This window comes from Pagrus pagrus (assembly GCF_965226575.1).
Source record: "Pagrus pagrus genome assembly, chromosome: 1".
Taxonomy (NCBI): domain Eukaryota; kingdom Metazoa; phylum Chordata; class Actinopteri; order Spariformes; family Sparidae; genus Pagrus; species Pagrus pagrus.
Window position 1 is genome coordinate 8,516,163 of NC_140185.1, and position 20,483 is coordinate 8,536,645.

The window sequence follows — 20,483 nt, forward strand, 5'->3', positions numbered from 1 at the left end:
GAAGCTGAATAGGTTGACTGCCACAGACAGGTAATCCATAGCTATATCAGTGGAAGAAACACAATTTCAGTGAAATGTTTCGATAGCAGCCAGACCCGCAGCCAGCAGAGCGTGAAAGACAGGCGAGGTCGTGGAAAGGTTATTTCTGGGTCCAGGAGGTGAGACTTTGGGGATGCGGACACGTCAGTCCAGCAGAGTCCTCGGGTCAATGTGAAGACAAGTGGAAGACACATTTCTCTGTCAGCACGCAGAGAGCCCGCACGGGTTCAGGCTTTTGTCGTGAAGTCCCAAGTCATTGAGTCAATAGCCAAGGAACATGACACAACCTCTCACAGTCACTCGGCATCAAGCGGAACAGGGAATGGCATGCTTTCCATTTCACTGCACCGTGGCCCCGGCAAGACCTCGTCTGCACTCGAGAAACAGGAGAGCTCTCAGCCTCGGCTCTCGCATAAAAGCAACGCTGCAACCTGGCCCCGAACACGTACATCGCTCCCTCAAAGCAGCGGTACAAGGTGATCCACCGGTCAATCCATAACCCCGGCTATTATCTCCGCTGGCTGTTGTAGCGCGGTGGGGAGGCCGGGGGATAACCAGAGGGCTTAGATGACAGGAAATTAGATCATGGCAAAGCACAAGCACATTTCGATTAAACTGATGTCAGGTTTTATCTTCTTCTGTCAGTGCATTTAGATGGGGAAAAGAAAACGTGACCTCTCACCTTTTGTGACTGAGTGAATACGGACCTTTACCACAGGCATGGCTCCACATGTCAAACGTTAAAGTGCAGCATATTGTCTGCGCAGGAGGAAAATGTCTGAAACAATAAAAATGAATTGCCTAATGTGTTCCATATCATCATCCAGCGCGGCGGTTCTCGACCTTTGTGCCTGTGACTCTTCTAGCCCAGACATTTCTACTTCAGCCAAAGAGTGGTGCTCACCTCTCAGATTGTTTGGTGTAATCATTTTAAGAGTCATCAGAGGGTAAAACTATCCGGTGTCTCACAAGACAAAAGAAAAAGGTTTGAAGAAAGAAAGATCATTTTAAATGTAGGCTATTATCTTCTTGATAATCATCTCACGCCCCCTAAGACCATAAATACTGGTATTTTGTGGCTGTTTCACATGGTCAAAGTTGGTTTCAGTCCTCCACACTCAACATCTATTGCATCATGAAACAGACAGGCTCTTAGTCTTAGTCTTGTTCTACACAACTAACCATTCTGACATGTGAACATTATCTGGTGAAACACATCTCTGGCTGTCTAACAGTGCAGGTGTTTAGTGACAGAACAGTTACAGTGCTTCTGTCTTACTGAATACGAAAAAAAAAACCACCTCACAGTGACAGTGAGATCTTATTAATATCACCATCGAGTCGTTAATAATTGTCAGGCAAAAAAAGCTCATATTAAAAACAAAAATAGTATATTTAATGTATTTACAATAAACATACAATCATGTAATCTTTTCCAAGAAATATACAGAACATAAAGCTTTTAAATATAAATTCATATAATTTAAAGAAAAGAAGAAAATAAATCAAAGAAGCAATAGAGCATTTTCTAAAAATCTTTAGTGATGCTTTGAAAATATAGGTGATATTTTCCTATTTCAATGCCCTTTTCTTTTGAAAGGTCCTCCTGCAAAGAGCCATGAAATTCACACATTGAATACCACCCACAACATTAGCAAACACATCACTCTAAAACCGTCACTAACATGGTTAGCACATGGTTTCACTTTAATCAAAGGCAACATGCTGCCTAAGGCTCAAACCAAAGGATTATCTAACCACATACGAAGAGTTTACTCCCAAAATAACATCCGTCGTTTACAAAAAGTGACTATCCGTAAGAAATAATTGCAACAAAAACAAATTATGGAACTATTTACACTATATCTGTCAGTTACTGTCAAAATGTCTCTTGAATGATAAACCTCAGGACTTTTTTCCCCCCGAATATGTTGTATTTTGGAAGTAAACTCTTCACATGTCAATGCTTCTGTCACTAAAGATCCGCTATAAAAGTCAACCTGCTGTTACCACAAGGCAAGGTCATCAAAAGAGAATAATGAGAAAAATAGGATGTAAAAAAACATTTATGCTTCAAAGTTATTTTCTCATCACAAGGCAAAACAGTCCTGTCGCCGCAGGTGAATACAAGGTCAAGCAAGCGCTGTCACATTTTCCAGCGCGTTAGACAGACCTAGAATATGTTGGCTTCTTCTTCGCGAGTGTTGAATGTTACAGTGCACAGGTTGATATGGCACAACATAGGCTCCCGACAGAAAGTCTCAGAGAAGAGCTTAATGTCCAGGCACAGGTGCAGGACTGCTATCAGTGAAGTCCGACTGGTTCTCTACAGTTGACCTCGTCTACTGTACAATGTCAGGCTAAAGCTTAACATTGGTGCCACTTATTTCAAGCAAAGTATTGTTTTTATTTGGACCAAAGCAACAAACAGTTTTCAGCTTTGCCACTGATGGAAAGAGAGATTAATCTAAATAAGACAATACCTTCACTAGTAGAAAAGTCCTACATATTAACAGTTATTACATCCTAAATAAGACTGTTTTCTAGACCCATATACAATATTTTATAGGCAATATGTTTTTGGGACACTTTTGTATGATATGATGAAAGTAAGTGGAGGGATATCACAGAAAGGCTACATACAGCTGGAGGATCTGCTCTGAGCTCCAGCGTGGTGAGACAAAGTTCTCTGCGGGACGTTACAGAACACTTCTATGGTGTCACTTTGGCACTTGTATGGCACTATTATATACAGAGGAGTCAGCACTATGACACACTGGACGTTTACAGTTATCACAGACAGCGCCACCCGTCGGGGGGGTTGCTGAGGAGGAGACGGTGGCCAGCTGGTAACGTTGGTTAACACCCTCCTCCCTTGTTAGAAGCTTTCTTTGTAATTGTTTGTACATCTCAGCATAATGTCCTGAATGTGCTGCTAGGAGCCAATCCTCCCATCAGGGACAGTCAAATTTGGAACTTGGAAACTGTTTCAAACGTTAATCAGTGCCCAAAAAATTCTTCCATTTTAAGAGTCTCACTGCGGTGCTAAAAATCTGTATTTATACTCTCCTCTCACATCAAACCAGCAGACACTAGCTTAGTCTGGCCTGGTTCTGCATGGCTCTTTGTTGAATGTAGGTCCATTGTTGATCTTCAACATTCTCAAACAACTATCATCTTATCTCCATTTGATATAATATTATCTTTATATTTTATGATGCTGAAGCACCATCAATGTATAGTTTAAATCTTATACTATTGTTTCATTGAAGTGCTAAACTAAATACGTTAAATAAGACGTGTGGAACCAAAATCATTTCCACCATTTGCAAAAAAATTACTCATAAAACATGAGTGGCAGCATAAAATGAAACTGAACCGTGGAGCTTTAACTAACTCAAAAGAACATTTTAGGAAACACAATTATCTGCTTTCCTGCTGATGGTTGGATAAGAATTGATACAAGTCTCATGTCAGTGTGGTGAATATGACGCTACAACACGCTCTAGTTAGCTTAATTTAGCACAAAGACGGAAAACAGGCAACAAAATCCATGTATGTCGGCCTCTAAGGTTAACCTTTTAACATCATTATTCTTGTTTATTTAACTTGTTTATTTAATTTATGTGCAGGACTGTTCCTCCATGGTGCTGCAACTTCCTGAATTATTGTTGTCACTCTGCGGTTACTAGGCAACAACTTGCTGTTTTTTTTTTTGGTATGAATTTTAAAAAAGAAATATAATATAATAGTTTTTTTTTCTTTTTCTTTTTTTCAGCTTCCCCCTATTTCCAGTCTTTATGCTAAGCTAAGCTAAACGGCTGCTGGCTCCAGCTCCACATCTACCGCACAAACATGAGACTGGTATTGATCTTCTCATCTAACTCTCAGCAAAAAAGTGAATTCTCTTATTTCCCAAAATGTTGAACTACTCCTTTAACCCCCACCTCCAAGCATCAAAGAGATTACACATTTTGGAAATGAAATCTATTGTGATGGTAAGTGGCTGGACAAAGGTCCATATTTTTTGATGCAAAACATATTAAATACTTACAAAGTAAGCCAGGAAAAACAATAGATTCTCTATATAAACTGGATATGTCAGAAATCAGAATCCCTCAGAATTCCTTAAGAAATGAAATAAAATTAGAAGAAAAAAAAAAACGTGTTTAGACAATCACTTCAGTGTGAGTGATTATGAGTCAGCTGAGGTTTGCTAAAAACATCACAATGCAGTATGCATTATAAAGCTTTTCCATGGTATTAAATAGAATTTGGAGGCCATTTGAGTTAAATGTGATTTAACCATTACCATGGCCACCAAACCACAGAGTCTGTGCAGCTTAGTGACTACTGAGTATTTATTTATTTTATTTTTTATTTTTTTTATCATTGCATGCATTTCCAGCATGCTTTTAAATGAACTAATTCTGGATGGACACTGTGCGTCATGCTATGCTGTGTCTGCTGACAGCTAGCCCACCACAATCATCATGTCTCACTGCTTTGACTTGGCATTCAACTTAAATGCTGTCACACTTGGTCTGTGCGCTCACGTGAGCTTTGTTGCTGTTTCTGATTGTATTGTTGAAGGCCTCCTCCCCCACAGCCTCCACCTGCCATGACCCGACTACACACACGTACCCTGGAGAGTCTTATTTGCGATGTTCCCTGCTTGTTATTTATCATGTTGCTATGTTTTCCATGCATTACTGCTGCAGGGGGCGTCCCTAAGGGTAGAATGACAACACCAAGTTTAACAGTGTTTCTGTCTCGACTTGCCATCAATATCAGTGTTCCTGGCAGAATTATAATGGTTGTACGGTCAAATCAGTGGTTAGAGGAGCGTCATGTAACTGAAATGTCACAGGTCGGTTACTGAATCAGTATTAGTTAGTTACTTAGTGTCCTGTCCAACTAGTCACAGGTGGGCCACCTTATTCCTGCAGTGTATCCTCCCTCGTAGTCTGTTGCTTTTGGTAAGACCATCAGACAATCAAGAGAAAAAGACAAAAAAACAAAACACTTCTGCGGCTCTGAAACAGAACATTTGTCTCAGATTCTCATCCAGCATTCAGAACAAAACTCCGCACTATGACACAGTAAAGGGATAATCATTACACACTGGCTCAACACTCCTCTACTTTCAACAAACGTCCTAAAGTGCCCTCTAGAACAAGAAGGGCCAATTACACTGAAAGCTATTAAAAAACACTCTGTTCCTTATTTCTTACTTTTCAAAATCCGAACAATGTGTGCAACAACTCAAACTGAAGAGTTTGGTTTCACCTGCTGAGGTGACCTCCACCCAAAATGACTGGCACCACAAAATGAAAAATAAAATCAGTTTTGTACCAATCAGTCTGGTACAAATTTTCATTGTAGTTTCATAGAAATTCGTAATTTTTAGATATGGATCTTTCGTTAAGATAAAAGTGAGTGCAGTTATTGTATACTGGGTTAGAAATCAATTTGTTTGGTTTTAGGGTGGAGGGGTTTTTGTATTTTGTCTATTTTTATTTCATATTTTGAGTCTGTCCTGTCCTCCAACGTCAGAGGCTGTAACAACTTAACCAGGATATATGTCTGACCTCTCTGGTGTTGATTTCTTTTATTATTATTCTCAAACACTTGGATTCTGCCTGTTCCTGGGCCTGCAGTCATCTCTGCTTTTCTCTATTCATTATGATATATTTGAAAGTTTTAAATAAAATTGATTGGAGAACACACAGTCTCTTCATAAGTCTGTAGAAGGGTCGTGACTATATGTTCTGTATGTCTGGAAAAGTGCTCCAACCATGAGCTAAAATATGCATCATCTAATGATGAACAACCATGTTAACTGTCATCCTTTCTATCGGACATCTGGACCTGAGAAGTACTTCCTTCTAAAGGAAAATAAACTGTCTAATATAATAATAAAGCTAATGAATAACCAGAATTTCAGACGAAGAAGTCTGTTCTCTTAATAAATCTAAACTTAATATGACTGCAATTTGAACTTAACTGTTCATGAAGTTGAACTAAAGAAGTTTACTCCCCGGTGTCCTGGAGGTTTAGTCTCACAACCCATTAAATGCAAGATCCGTGCTCCACATCTGGCTGGGGACAGTTGTTGCATGTCATTCCTTCTTTGTTTTCCGACATGTGCTGTCAATCTCTACTCTGCCGTCAAATTAAGGGACAAAAATGGCCGTATGATTTTGTCAAAAATGGACTGGATCGTCTGTAATCCAGTTAAAAAGAAAGCAAAGTGAATATAGAATATTTTGGGAAACTTCTCTTCATTTTTTTCTTTTTTCTCGTAAAGTTTGATGTTTTGGGTGTGAAGAAGATAAGACCCTCACTGACAACATTCCTCTAAACTGATACGACACCAAAGAAACATCGCACATCAGACCAGTTGCACATGAACAGCCTCAGCTCCAGTCTGCAGTCCCAGTTCAGACCACCACTATAAAACTGACTCCATGTTGTCGCACGTCTCGTGGTCCTCCAGGTTGTATATGAACTTTGTCCTGTTGGCTGGGTTCTGGGTGATCTCCTTGCCCAAATTGTCCAGAGTCACATTGGAGGCAAAGAGTTCGGTGGGCGTGAGGTACCCCTCGCTGTTCTTGATGTATTTCCTGTAGTTCTTCCTCAAACACTGCCACGTGGTGGTGTACAGGATGAATGCTGACGACTTTAGCACGATGGCGATGCTGACGTACAGATGCCTGTAGGCCACGTTGTCGTAGAGCATGCAGGCTCCCTTCTCGCCACAGACGGTGCTCCAGAACAGACAGGTGGAGTCGATGCCCATGCCAAAGATCAGAGGTGGAGGGATGAAGCCTGGATCGGGAGGAGACAGCAGGGCAAAAGGTCAAAAAGCATACCAGTATGACTTCTGGTTTTCTTTATATCTGCACAGACAGACCAGTGAAGTTCACTTCAACAAGAATCTCTCTGACATTTACATCTAAGAGCCATGAACATGGATGGGACAAACACAGCATTGTAAGACTTATTACAGAATGTGTGTCCATACAAGAACTGTTCTGTGGATATAAATGCATGACAGTAAAGTGTGCAAAGCTTACCGATCAGTCTGAGGAGCAGGAACAGAACTCCGAGGGCGTAAGATTTCAGCTCTGGACTCACAGTTCTGAAAACAAAGACAGAATTGTCAATACTCACATTTTCATTTCCAGTGAGGTCAAGCAAGCTAGAGATCTCAGAGCTGTACCCCTCATGGTTAAAGGATAATTACGATTTATTAAAACTAATTACGATTTATTAAAATCATCCTGTGGCCTGTTCACTTGGCAATGCCTCGGCCCGCTCAGTCATCCTTCTGAATCCACATTCTTCACATTTATTTTAAATCTAATCTAATCTTATCTAATCTACTTCTATCAGATATTTTTTTACTGTAATCTCAATCTGTTTGCTCTGCGTTTTGTTGTTCTGTTCTGCACTGTGTCCATCCTTCTCTGTGGCTCTTTCTGAGGTTTCCTCCGTTTTCTATTCCCCCTGCTACAAGGGGTTTTTGAGGGGGCATTTTTCCTTACTTGATGGTTTTCAGGACAAAGGAAGAGTGTGAAGCCCACTGAGGCAAAGTGATTTGTGATTTTTTTTGGCCTATGCAAATCAGGTTGAGCTGACTTGACTTCACAGCATGTGGAGGTAAAACAGAAAGTAAGCTCACCCAAAATGTTTAGAAATGTATTATTATTGCAGAGAAAAACTGTGCACACAACGGCAGCAAATACAGCAGGTGTGGTAACGGAGGGAGGAAATGTGACAAATATATAAACACCTACAGTTTGGCAACGTCACCATTTTCTTGAAACCTTGTTGTTCGTTTTTAGGAATACTTCTACATTTATGGATATATGCTTATTTGCTTTATGTTCATATTTATATGAAAAGCTTGATACCACTCTCATATCTGTATAATAAATATGGAACTACAGCCAGCAGCCTGTTAGTTTAGTTTAGCATTAGTTTAATGTTGTTATCTTTGAGAGTAAGGCTACTTGTCCCCCCTGTTTCCAGCTACCAGCAGTTGACTGTAGCTTTGTATTTACCGAACACATATGAGAGTGGTATTGATCTTCTAATTGAAGTCACAGAAAGAAAGCTACTGTATTTATCAAAATGGGGAACAATTTTTTGAAAACCTGAATAATTCTCTGGCTGCTGGTGTTTTTGCTCCAGTTGCCTTCGTTTTTGTTTTTTTTAGCAATGTTGCCATGTGTCCAGATCACAGCAGTTAACTTGATGAGGACAATGTTATTCTATTGAAATATAGCCACTAGTGAGAAAATAAAGTTGTAAATAACACAAAGTGTTCTTCTCATGTGTCTGTTTTCTACCTGACAATATATCAAACATAATGTTACCCTGTGTGTCAGTGTCTCTCTGTATCAGATTGACTGAAGTGACTGTTTCCATCATTTTGCCTTAAATTTATGTCTCAGCCATAAATACTTATACTACCACCACCACTACTACTAATATTACTACTATTACTACTACTAATAACAATAATAATATTAAAAGTTAGTTGTATAGCACTTTTCAAAAACAAAAGTGCTTCACAGACATAAAAACAGGAAATACACAGTTTAATTACTGAATTAAATGTCAACAGCTCCCCCTTGTGGGCAGTCTGTGTATAGCAGCAGGTCTCTTTACCTGATAAGGATGATGACAGAGGGTGTCTGGGCCATGGCTCCGATCATGCTGCACACACAGATAACACAGAGGAAGGTGAGGAAGGCCTGCTGACAGCCTGGACTGGGACACTTCCCTGGTAAAGCCACCGCATCCTCAGTGGTGCTGGATATACACGTACAGCTGGTCAGGTTCTGAAACAGAGACAAGACATGAGAGTGAATATGGAGATCGAACAGGACTGCTGCTCTGTATGTATGTATATTCATCTCTTGTCCTTGTCAATGGACAATGTAATGTACACTCACTGGTTTGGTGCAGCCAGCGAAGCAGGCTGAGAGGTAGGTGACTCCATTGGAACCACAGACTGGGCTCACTGATGCTGTGTAGCAGTTACAGTTACTGATGCACGCTGACTCAGGTCGCTGCCAGGACTGCAGCGTCCTACGGGGGAGGTCAAAGGTCATGTTAGGGAATATAAATACTGTATGTACAATGTTCACATCAAAGGGAAACCACAGCAGGAACAGACTTTTTTCTCTTTTGTATTATTTTGAGGAAGTGAATTCATTTTTGAAGAGTCAATCAGGAAATGATTACATAGGAAACTCTATGGGCTGAATAGTCAGCCATTGTACTCAAATGGCACAATGTAGTCAGTGATGCAGGGGAATATTTCTGACAGCTGTTCAATGCATAACACAAGAGTTACAGCATGCTTTAGAGTTTCAACCAATAGACTGTGGTGCAGATGCAGTTTTCTGCCATCTGTCATTGCAGACATGACATTGCTGATATGTTAACATTAATGCAAAAATAATGACGAGAAAGTCAATAAATCAGTAAAGAAACCTCCCAGCTTGATCACCTTATAGTCTCTCTTACAGCAACAAGAATGTACAATCTTGTACATGAGACTTATATGCTGCATTAGAACACAACAGGCACTAATGTTTGATTGATAATGATTGTTTTAAGTCAATCTCTTGTTTCTTTAATGTGAACACTTTATGTTGTTTGTTCCTTTATGTGAAACTTTGTATGCTGCTGTCTTGGCCAAGACTCCCTTGTAAAATAGATTCTTAACCTGAATGTGAATATTGCTGGTAACATAAAGGTTAAATAAAAATAAATTTAAAAAAATGCAAACAGAAGTGTCTGTTAACAGTGAAATGACCATAAACTAAAGTTAAATTAACTATAAATTTACTATTTATTAATGATGCTTATTATAAAATGTCACCCAACCCATGTTTCTTGAAGAACTGCATACAATAACTGAATACAACAGAAGGACCCATACAGCACTCAAGAAAATTCTTGAAAAGACTCTTAATTCGCGTCAGTAGGTTTCCGTCCTTACTCGTTGCTGTAGGAGACCGTCACCCCGGCGACAGGTCCGGTGTCACAGCCCAAGAAGAGGAAAGAGACGTAGCAGGCGGTGGACACCAGGTTGACCAGCATGGCCATGCGGACGGCGCCCAGAGCTGACAGGTTCAGCTTCTTCACCAGCAGCCCCCCGAGGAAAATACCAAGACAGGCACAGGGGATGGCCGTCATACCTGGGGGGGAAAGACAAGAGTGTCCAGTGTTTGCCTACTTTTTCCACTGGCTTTTTACTGAGTAGAGGGTTAAATGGTAAAACACTTTGGGGACAAAAAGATTTGCCCTCCGCTTGGACAGTTATGATCTACCTACCTAGCAGCTGATTAGCTGAAGAGGTGGTAAGGTTGAACTGCTGCTCCAGGTATTTTCCCAGGAAGGCAGCAAAGCCAGCGACCACAGCGATCTCCATGCAGGCTGCCAGCGTGATGCAGCTGAACACCGGATTAGAGAGGAGGTGCCTGGTCACCCTGGGGATTACTGGGGCAATGGAGAAGACGATTGATCATAAGGAGAGAGAAATATGATTGAAAGATGGTGGATAATATTCTGAGATTTTACTAACACTTGGCCCTCCTTACCTCTCAGATGCTCACAAACCGAGAGTCCGCTGTTCATATCAAAGCCATGAATGGCCCCATTGGGTTTGGAGCCCTGGTACTCCAGGGTTAGGGAAGAAGGCAGCATGGCCTGCTCACTCTCCCCTCCACCATCCATGTCCTGCACGTCCAGCGCCTGGGGGAAGCCGAACATGAAGAGGGCCGACAGGAAGAGTAAGGCACCGCAGAGGAGGAAGCCGCCCCACCATGCCCCGATCCAGCGAGGGTCATCTGGGGTGATGTCCAGCTTACCTGGACAGGAGGAACGGGAAGTTACCACAATGAATGAATAATGAATGATGTTCTGAGATAAAACTCCACAGATCAATGTGAAGAAATTGGATTCCAGTAGATGTGAATTCTTCCAGTTACTTAATGTCTCTACTGAGCTACTTTAATGTTTTATTCTACATTTTATACGGTACGGTCAACACAAAACTAACTATTTTAATCAGAGTTGACACAATTTAAGGATGTTTTCTCAAGCAGTGGATAAGAAGTACTCAGATCCTTTAAGTACCAATACAAATGTAAAAATTATCTATTACAAATAAAATTCCTGCATGAAAAATCCTCCTTAAGTAAAAGTACGTACAGTAAGTATTAACAGAGAAATAATTAAAGTATTAAAATAAAAGTACTGGCCATTTAAACATTTATTGACATGCAACCATGTGAGAAGTTTGGAGCTAAAATCACTGTTTCGTGGAGCTGTCATCTCAAATGTAACCCCAGTTACTTGCAACACATCAGTAGCCACGTACTGCAATCTTGATCTTTTACTATGTGTATTTCAAACACCTGTTATATGATGCATTGTGTTAAATCATTATCTTAAAAGTAATCACAAATTAAATCTGTCAGTGTAGTGGAGGAGAAAGCACAATATCTCCCTCTGAAATGAAGCATAACACAGAAACAAAAAAAAAACAAAAATCCGTCAAGTCCAAACTAAACATTGTAATTGGTCGCATCAGTGCACCTGATGATACATTCGGATTGAAAAATGTATAAAATATTTTTATCAATCATAACAACAAAAACAAATACTTAAACAAATACTACACTTACAGTATAGACAGTATCCCAATAAGACAGGGGAATCCACTATAGTATGAACACTAAGTGTAACCTTTTTCAAATAAATCAATGTTTTTTTTTATAAAACCCAAATAAGAGTAATTTGAGCTTGATTTATTTATTTGAGTTTATTTAGCACTTTAAAAACATCAGCCCTTTTAGATTACTGCCTTTTCTTATTGAGCTGTGATTTAAATGATTTATCAGCACTTTTATTCCTGTTTACAGTTATTTACACAATGTGTTGAGAAATTAAATTTAAATATAGACTACTATCGGGTTAAAATGAACCAAATTATGTGCTGGTGCACCTAAAGGAAAAAATTAGGCGCACCAGTGCAACCACTGTAAAAGTTTAGTCTGGAGCCCTGATGATACCTCAATAAAGTACTTGAGTACAGTACTTCACTGATCTCAAGAAACGTAAAGAAAAGAGCACCTGCCAACTCACTGGTGTCCATGAAGACAGCATCAACGTAGACTTTGGTACAGACAGAACCTAAGATGAAGCCACAGGCCGGGCCGAACACTAATGTTGAAAATAAAATACCTGTAAGACAGACAGAGAGAGAAAGGAGAGAATGAAATGATCAGTCTGTTAAAATGGTACAACAACAGCAAAAGCTCAGCAATTTTGCAATGTTAGTGTCATAAAATCAACATTCATTCTTGGAGAACTCTACCTTTATTCACTTTAGATTCATTCAAATTCTAGCCACAGTCCTTTAACCAGACGTCTCATCTATCAGCAGAGGGCAGCATTGCATCAAGACTGTAAACTATCTATTAGAAATGTGCTGTATGCTTTATTAAATATGTGGTATCATGGAGCTTCCCACCCTAGTAAACACATCTGTTGTTAAACACATGGTATGACTGAGAACGTCACATATTTTATTCAAATAAACATTAAGTATTGAATTGATACTGATATAACAATTTTGAGGAAGGTTCAGCTATTTATGTACAATGTGTTAAATATATGAAATCAATAAATATTTGGCTTTTTTTAAGAATGTAAATCATGCCAAGTGACAGATTTATTCACTGTCACTGTAATATGTGGCTCAGAGGTTGCACAGTGTAAGTGATCTGAGACTAGATTATCCAGCAGGATCATAAATAATCGAGCAGGAAATGGGTTCTTAGTGTAAGAGCTGTGGGGAGCCACTGATGCAGCAGCTCTGGTTTATTTTCTCTTGAAAGCTACGCTGCCCTGTTTTGGCCTAGTGGCTCAGACCTTTCCAGTAAGCAACAGCAGACTGTGCAGGAATGTGTGTGTGTGTGTGTGTGTGTGTCAGTGAAACTCAGTTATCCATGCCGGTGGTACATGGAACAATAGGAGTAAGCTCCAGTAGCCTGACTGCTATTAACACAGCCCAGAGCAGAGGAGGCCGCTGCCCGCTGACAGGATGAGAGGGATGCAATGATTACTGCTGCGGTTATCACCAGTTATAAATCTGACAGAGGAACGGCCGCTTCATTCTTCATAGTGTTATCAATGTATCTCTAAAGATACGTCTCAAGGCTTTAAATATTGTTTCAACCCGCCTTTTTTGATTTTCTGGTCACCATTTGAAAATCTCCAGCATTTTTGGCCATTTTTATTCCCTTATAAGAGATATGCAGTTAAATGTTGAGAAAGACCTTCCACTCAAATATTTATAATTTATAACTTTAATCATTAAAGTCAGAAGCCTCAGTCCTGACCACAAAACATATATGTTTGTATTCATGTGCATCACGGTGGATACAACAGTTTTCTAAAGGCTGAGTCCTCAGCAGCAGCCTGCGTTTGATGCGGACCCATGACCCTTCGCTGCATGTTGCCCCCCATCTCTCAACCGTCTCGCCTGTCATAATCTTCAGCTGTCCTACTACATAATAAAAAAAAAGAAAAGAAAAAAGAAGGAAGGGCATATGACACGTGGGTGATCAAGGTGGTTTTAACATTCGTGTAGTCAATAACAAACAGGGCTAGCTAGAGACACAGCTGTGCGTTGAGTTATTGTCAGCATCAGTGACTGTATAAAATATGGAAGATTTCTGGTCTGAAAAGTGAAGACAATGACTGTATGTAATTTTATGAGAAAATGACTGATTTCACTTGATTTATTACCTCAGTAAACAGTTCACTAAAGAGTTACTAATGGTCTCAGTCTGTAGTTACAAGTCTCCTTCATCACAGCGTGATGTTTTTTTGGTAAATTATGGTCCCATTTAGAGTAAAACAGACAACAAAGGGCGAGGCTACCTTACGATTTACAAGTAGCTACCTCAGCAACGGTTATATACGATATAAGTGTAGCCATGCGTATGCTGCCCAGCTCCACTCTCTCAACCGAATGTTATAACCAAGATGGCGGGGCTAAAATGCCAAACTCAGGGCTCCAAAACAAGCCCCCAGGAAGAGCAGCCAGACCGTGTAATTACGTCGCGTGATGCAAGAAGACTTTTCCCCATAAGCTAACATTGTGAAAGAAGCAGCAGTAAAACAGTGGATACATTTTTTGGAGCGCCACAACCCGCACAAGTCAAGCATTTTTGGCTTCATGCACCCCGGAGCAGCTTTCAAAGGAATGAACAGGGCTTCACCTCAAATGCTTTATCCATATTTTTATTGTCAGATCCATGCTTCATAACAATAGTCCAAAAACAATGACTGATGCATGCTAACAAGCTCCAATAACAATGCTAAAATGCTAATGTTAATCAGGTGGCACGTTAACCATGTTCACCATTTTCGTTTAGCATGTTAGCATGCTAACAGCAACAAGCTTGTAAGAGAAAAATATATGGCAATTCGTCCAATGGTTGTTGAGATATCAGAGTGTGGAACAAAGAGGTGGGCTGACCGACTGCTGTTCCCGCCAGAGGCAGGAGTGTGACTCAGTGTTATTGGCTGTTTATAGCAGACATGGTTTTATTACAAAGTGAAGACATATTGCAGCTGAATGGTTCGATAATTCTAAGTATATCAAAATAAAACATAATTTAATGAAAACAATGATATACTTTACACGTCATTCCCATTCAGCTGTATAGTATTAGGATACACTACACTCTGATCAATAGTCATCGCCTCTCTCTCTCTGTTTGACTTTCTCTGTCAGCTAGATGCATTGTTTTCATTTCAGCAGAGTCACTGATGCCAGCGGGGCTGAGGTCAGGTGACAGAGGACGTCTGGGGTTACAGCAGGGCCCACTCAACAGGCAACCAATGGGCAACCTCCCACCTCCAACTCTGCCCTCGACTAGGATCAAATCACAGACAAACACAGGACAACACAACTAATCCATAATGTATGTGATGCAGAGAGGCTGGCCGATATACACACACAAACACACACACAAACATGGCAGTGAACCAGCGGAAAATGTTGGGCACCAGCCAATCGTATCTACAATACACCACAGCTCCATATTCTCTAAACTTCCCTGTGGGCACAGCCGGCTTTACTGTGTCCCGTATACACAAGAATAAAGTCAGAGCCTGGAGTGGCCTTCAGACTGAAACAGCTGATGACAATAGCAGCAATAGGCATGATGACGGAGAATTACCGGTGAGCTTTGTTATACCGTGAGAACAGACAGGGAGCTTATAATCCTTAAGCAACAGCTGCTGGACACCCATCAGGAGAAACATTCAGGACTGATGCCAGTCTGTTGTTTGGACTCAACAGTTGGTACATCTGAGGACATTTCCTTAGAGACCCAACTAAAGGCTCACAGCAGTAAAAGAATGCACAGTATATAGTGAAGGACTGGAGCTTACACAACACAGTTAAACTTGTATTATTGTGTAGTAAAACTATATACTGAATATACTATTTGAAAGCAAGTGGTCTCAAAGCGTCTTTTTGCTGAAAGAAAGACTAAATGCTGTTTTTTTAAAAATATGTTTACAGGAATGTAAAACTATAATGCTCTATGTCAATTATGTCTTTATAATACAGCCAACAGAGGTCGCTCTAATAAAATTCATATTTTTAGAAATAACAACTGGCAGAGGACTGAGATAAAAACTAACAACATATGGGGGATTACATTATCATGTGGTACAATGTGTACAATGGTTAAATGTATCTATTATCAAGTTAGGGCTTCAGAATGATCTAAACCTGTAAAGATGTGGGGAAAAAAAATTATATTGTACTGTTGAGATTAAAGTTGCTGCATGGTAATGCAGTTGCAATGCTGCAATTATGATGTGCACATATTTTTAGATTAATTGTAGAAATCAATACCTGTATGGTTAATTTTCAAGAGATTAGTTCAACGTTTGCCATTCTTGATTGGTAAAGATATCGTGAGAAAACATACTTTGGTAAAAGTGAAAGTCACACATGAATAGCACATGAGTAAGTATCTGATATTAAATGTACTTAAATGTCACATTGATAACATTTTTATGTAGACAAATCACTTTTTAAAAATAATACATCTACAGCGTTTAGAGAAAGGTGCAGCATGAAAGTATTTTCCTTAAAAACATTACTATGATTGTGAATTAACGTTTGCTAGGGTTAGCAATGCTAGCTAGCATTAGCAACGTTAGAGTAAACAGTTGACAAGGCAGAAGATTCAAACAAACGCGGTGTTGTAATGTGAATGCAATGCGTTATCAAGAACACCTTTATTATATTATGATCTAGTTTTCTTGTGCTTTTATACTTAAACATTAAACATTTATTGCCAATAAATAACTCTTGATAATGAAGAACATGTCAAATCTGATACTTAGACTTACAACAAACTTACAATTTGGAGAGGTTACCTTCATTCTTACCGAGGTAATATTTTAACACATTATTTTCACTTTTACTATGTAAACTATGATTGGATACTTTTTACAACACTGCATGAATTTATATGCATTTATATAGTGTATACTAGGGATTGTCCAACCATCGGCCTTGACGATTATTGGATCTGATATTCAGCATTTTTCTGATTTTTCTTTTTTTTAATCTGATTGCTGATCAAATACATGAGCTAAAAAATGCACTCAGTCCTGATGCAGCATAAAATCTGCAAAGTAACTAATAACTTGTGTTATTAAATGAATGTAGTAGAGTAAAAGGTACCTCTTGGGAAAAAATACTACATTTAGTTTATCATAAAGTAACTCTGTCTCATCTAGTCGGTACAACTTATTCAAGTTTTTTACTCCTCTATGTTTTCAATTATCCTTGAAAAACGACCTCTATCAGTTAAAGAAGTTTTCCCAATCAATGATCATTTTATTTTGAAACCAAATTCATAATATGTGAAGTAAAGTTTTATTATCCAATATATATATTTTTGTGCTCAAATCATCATAGGAATATAACCAAAGTAACATCTCCAACAAAAGGTAAGTGCAAAAGTTTAAAAAGGCAGAGAAGACTGTGGGCTGACATGGAAGAATTAAATCTGACACCCGTCTCAAACACACGTCAGACTGTTTTAGCAGGACATGCTTTGCCCTGGAGATGCTGCTCACGCTAAAATTTTTCCACAGAGGACCTTAATGGATTTCTACTGTTTCCATGCAAAAAACAGACTGCTGTTGTATCCTTCTTATACCTGCTGTGCCTGAGTGCTGTGACAATGAACACACACGCAAGAGCAGCGAGAGGTGAAGGTACAGCAGTGCAGTCCTGCTGGACAACAAACTAATAAATGATGAGTTTCTTTTCTCTGATACACTTATTCCTTATTGCTTTCACACCTCAGCATAGACTCTGGCTTTCAGTGCCGAAGTAACTTTGTGCCACATGAACCCAGATGATTGACTATAACTATAAGATAAATGTATAATTCAGGTACAGACACTCTGGGAGGACTAAGATAACCATGTAAGACTCTGGCAGCTGGTTTGACCCAGCCATTTGGAAGTGGCAGGTGGAAACACTCCACTTAAGCTGAGAGCTTGTTGAGGATTTGACAGCTTCTCCTTACTGTGCGACGCTATTGTTAAGTAAGTTTAATATTATATATTTAATCAGGTTTGTTCTTAAAATATTAGTGTTATTGTTTAACATTAAATAGGCTGAATGTATAATTCTCAATATTAAAATAGACTGAGACACAATATATAACATATAGTATAATATATATACTTAAATATATATTTAAAATAGACCGGACCTCTGAACGCTTTTTTAACTTACTGTTCTTTGCTGTTCTTGTTCTTTCTAGTTGAATGTTTGTTATGTTATGTTCATGTTTATGTTCATGTTTACGTCTATGTACTACTGTAAAAAACCCAAAGTGAATTCCTTGTATTTCATATAAAGCTGATTCTGATTCTGATTCTGAAACATAAAAAAGGGTATCTGTCAGTTTATTTCACCAGTTAGAGTTGCTATAAATTTTATTTCCCAGCGTGATCGTCTCAATGCTGCAGCCTGATGCTGCGTCAAAGCCTTCTCCTCGCTGTCTGAAATATATTCTGGACAATTGTTCATTTATCTTTAATTTTAATTTGCTTCATTTTCCTCCTGGGAATCAAGAAGGTCTCAACCTATCACCTAATTTATTCATTGACATAAAAGTGGTTACTTTTAAATAGGCCATACCAAGTCTAAAAATACTGCAATTAGCCTACAAAATACAACCATGTGCTTGTTTCTAATTGTGGAACATTCAGTAAACTCCCCCCGGGGAGCTCAACAGCCCTGATTACAATAATGGTATGGGGTATTATTTGAATGTTTTTGAAGACTCAGTGTGTAATGAAGGGTGGCTCAGTTTACCTACTTTTCCAACAACAAGCTGCAACAAACTGATTTCTATAGAGCTCTTTAGAAGGTTAAAGGTCAATTTATTGGTCATTTTACAACAACAGGGTTGTCGAACAAAACTGAGTTCAAGTCCCTTTATGCAACACAAGAGAAACAACAAAAACACAACAAAAACAATTTCATACAGAGGAATGTGTAGGATGAATTGACGAGTCTCACATCCTGAAGAAAGAAGCTGCTCTGTAGTCTGGTGGTACAGCAACAACTACTTCGGCATGTTTTGCCAGACGGCAGCAGGGTGAACAGACTCTGGCTGGGGTGGGTGTTGTCTTTTGAGTATACTTTGGGGTCTGTGTAGACATCTCGATTGATCAATGATGTTCTGGGTTGCGGTTTCAGTTTCAGTCACCCACTGCTCTTCTCAAGAAGTAGAGCCCCTTCTGTTGCTTTTTTAACCAGGGCTGGTGATGATGATGACCAAGATAAGTTCTCAGTGATTTTAATTCCAAGGAACCTATAACTGTTCACCTGCTCCACCCTACTGATGTAGACAGGGGTGTGTGTCCGGTGGCTCCGGTGCAACTGCCAATCTGAACTCTCTGGGGTCTGCTTGTGAGGAAATCCAGTATCCAGTTGCAGAGTGTGGTACTGAAGCCCAAAGAGTAAAGTTTTCCTTCGTGCTTCATGGGTGAGACTGTGTTGAATGCTGAGCTGAAATCGACAAACAGCATCCTGATGTAGCTGTTCTTACTCTCAAGGCGTGTGAAGACTGCATGGAGGGCAGTGGATATGGCATCCTCCTTGGATCTGTTAGTTCTGAATGCATACTGAGGGTCCACCTTTAAAGGTGTGTTGTTTAATATAAGCTTTCCAATCGGTTTCATGAGTGAGACTGTACTGAATCCTGAGCTGAAGTCACTTGGTCATTTGTATTGGAACTATTGCTATATTTGGTCTTATATAAACAGAAGTGCTGAAAATCAGATTGAACACCATGGTCAATGCCAGCCCCCTCAGTTATGCTCTGTATCCAGCTGTAATGAATGCAGCAGAGGCAAGGTCATCCTGTATGAGCCGGGGCTCCTCCACCTGGTCACACTGCCAGCACATGAATAATTTCTCACTCAGACTCACATTATGGCACGGTTCAATCACTGGCACTTTGTGTCTTGGCAAAGGTGCTCCTGAAAGGCGCACACATATAAAACAACCTGGGCCGGTCTCAATAGACAGTGTGTGCTGAGTCGGCATCCATACCTTCCTCTGCTGTCCTACAGTGGAAGAGTAATAACTCCACTGGAGTAAAAACATTTTGCTGCAGTGGACTCTCCACTTGCAGCCTCACAGCGCTTCATTACACGCATTACAGCGATGAATAGAGGCTCGGATGTGAGGCAGGGAGGGAGAAGCTGACCCAGCGGCTGCAGAGCTGGACCCCTCAGGCTTCCACTGCTCTTTTAGTCTACAGTACTGTTATGTACTGTAGGTTATTGTACTTTATATTGCTATACCATATATAATGTATTTTATCGCTGCTGCTATTTAGCACTTTACTGCAGACCTCTAACCTTTCTGTTGTTGTCCAGCCTGGTCTTCAGGTACTTCTGTACATGCACATAATAATGGGATGGTCTACGTGGGACGTACAGTACTATCACATGTTGGTTTGTCTGACAAGCTATACAGTACACTCGTAATAAGCAGGCCGAGATTTCACAGCTTAACAACCGGCTATGTGAGGCTCACAACGGCTAACATGCGGGTGCTGTATGTTTGCTTTGTTCACCATCTTAATGAAGAATGTGACTTCCTGGAGAAAGAAAGTTGATTGTTGAGTCTCATCTCTAAGTCTTCAAATACTGACACTTTGGGTTGGCGTCCGGCCTGAGCTACCAACCCCAAGCATCAGTATTTGACGATCTGGGGATGAAACTCAACAGTCAATCAACTATCTTTCTCTATGAAGTCACGTTGTGTTGCTTTAAGCAGCTAAACA

The 20,483-nt window shown here is 39.8% G+C and overlaps 1 protein-coding gene across 2 annotated transcripts in view; it reads right to left on the reverse strand.

Moving 5' to 3' along the window:
* Positions 1-1,408: 1,408 nt before the first annotated feature.
* Positions 1,409-20,483, reverse strand: part of LOC311255055 (solute carrier organic anion transporter family member 3A1-like) — a 33,806-nt gene continuing 14,731 nt past the window's right edge. Inside the window, exons 3-10 of one of the 2 annotated variants that reach the window (XM_084349208.1) lie at positions 12,199-12,309; positions 10,662-10,931; positions 10,396-10,560; positions 10,061-10,259; positions 9,006-9,141; positions 8,719-8,891; positions 7,119-7,183; positions 1,409-6,870 (exon numbers count right to left, since the gene is read on the reverse strand). In XM_084349208.1, the coding sequence (XP_084205334.1) occupies positions 6,494-6,870; positions 7,119-7,183; positions 8,719-8,891; positions 9,006-9,141; positions 10,061-10,259; positions 10,396-10,560; positions 10,662-10,931; positions 12,199-12,309 (1,496 nt within the window). In that variant the 3' untranslated portion in view covers positions 1,409-6,493. The remainder of the gene's footprint in view (positions 6,871-7,118; positions 7,184-8,718; positions 8,892-9,005; positions 9,142-10,060; positions 10,260-10,395; positions 10,561-10,661; positions 10,932-12,198; positions 12,310-20,483) is intronic. The other variant, XM_084349209.1, reaches the window with a different exon arrangement.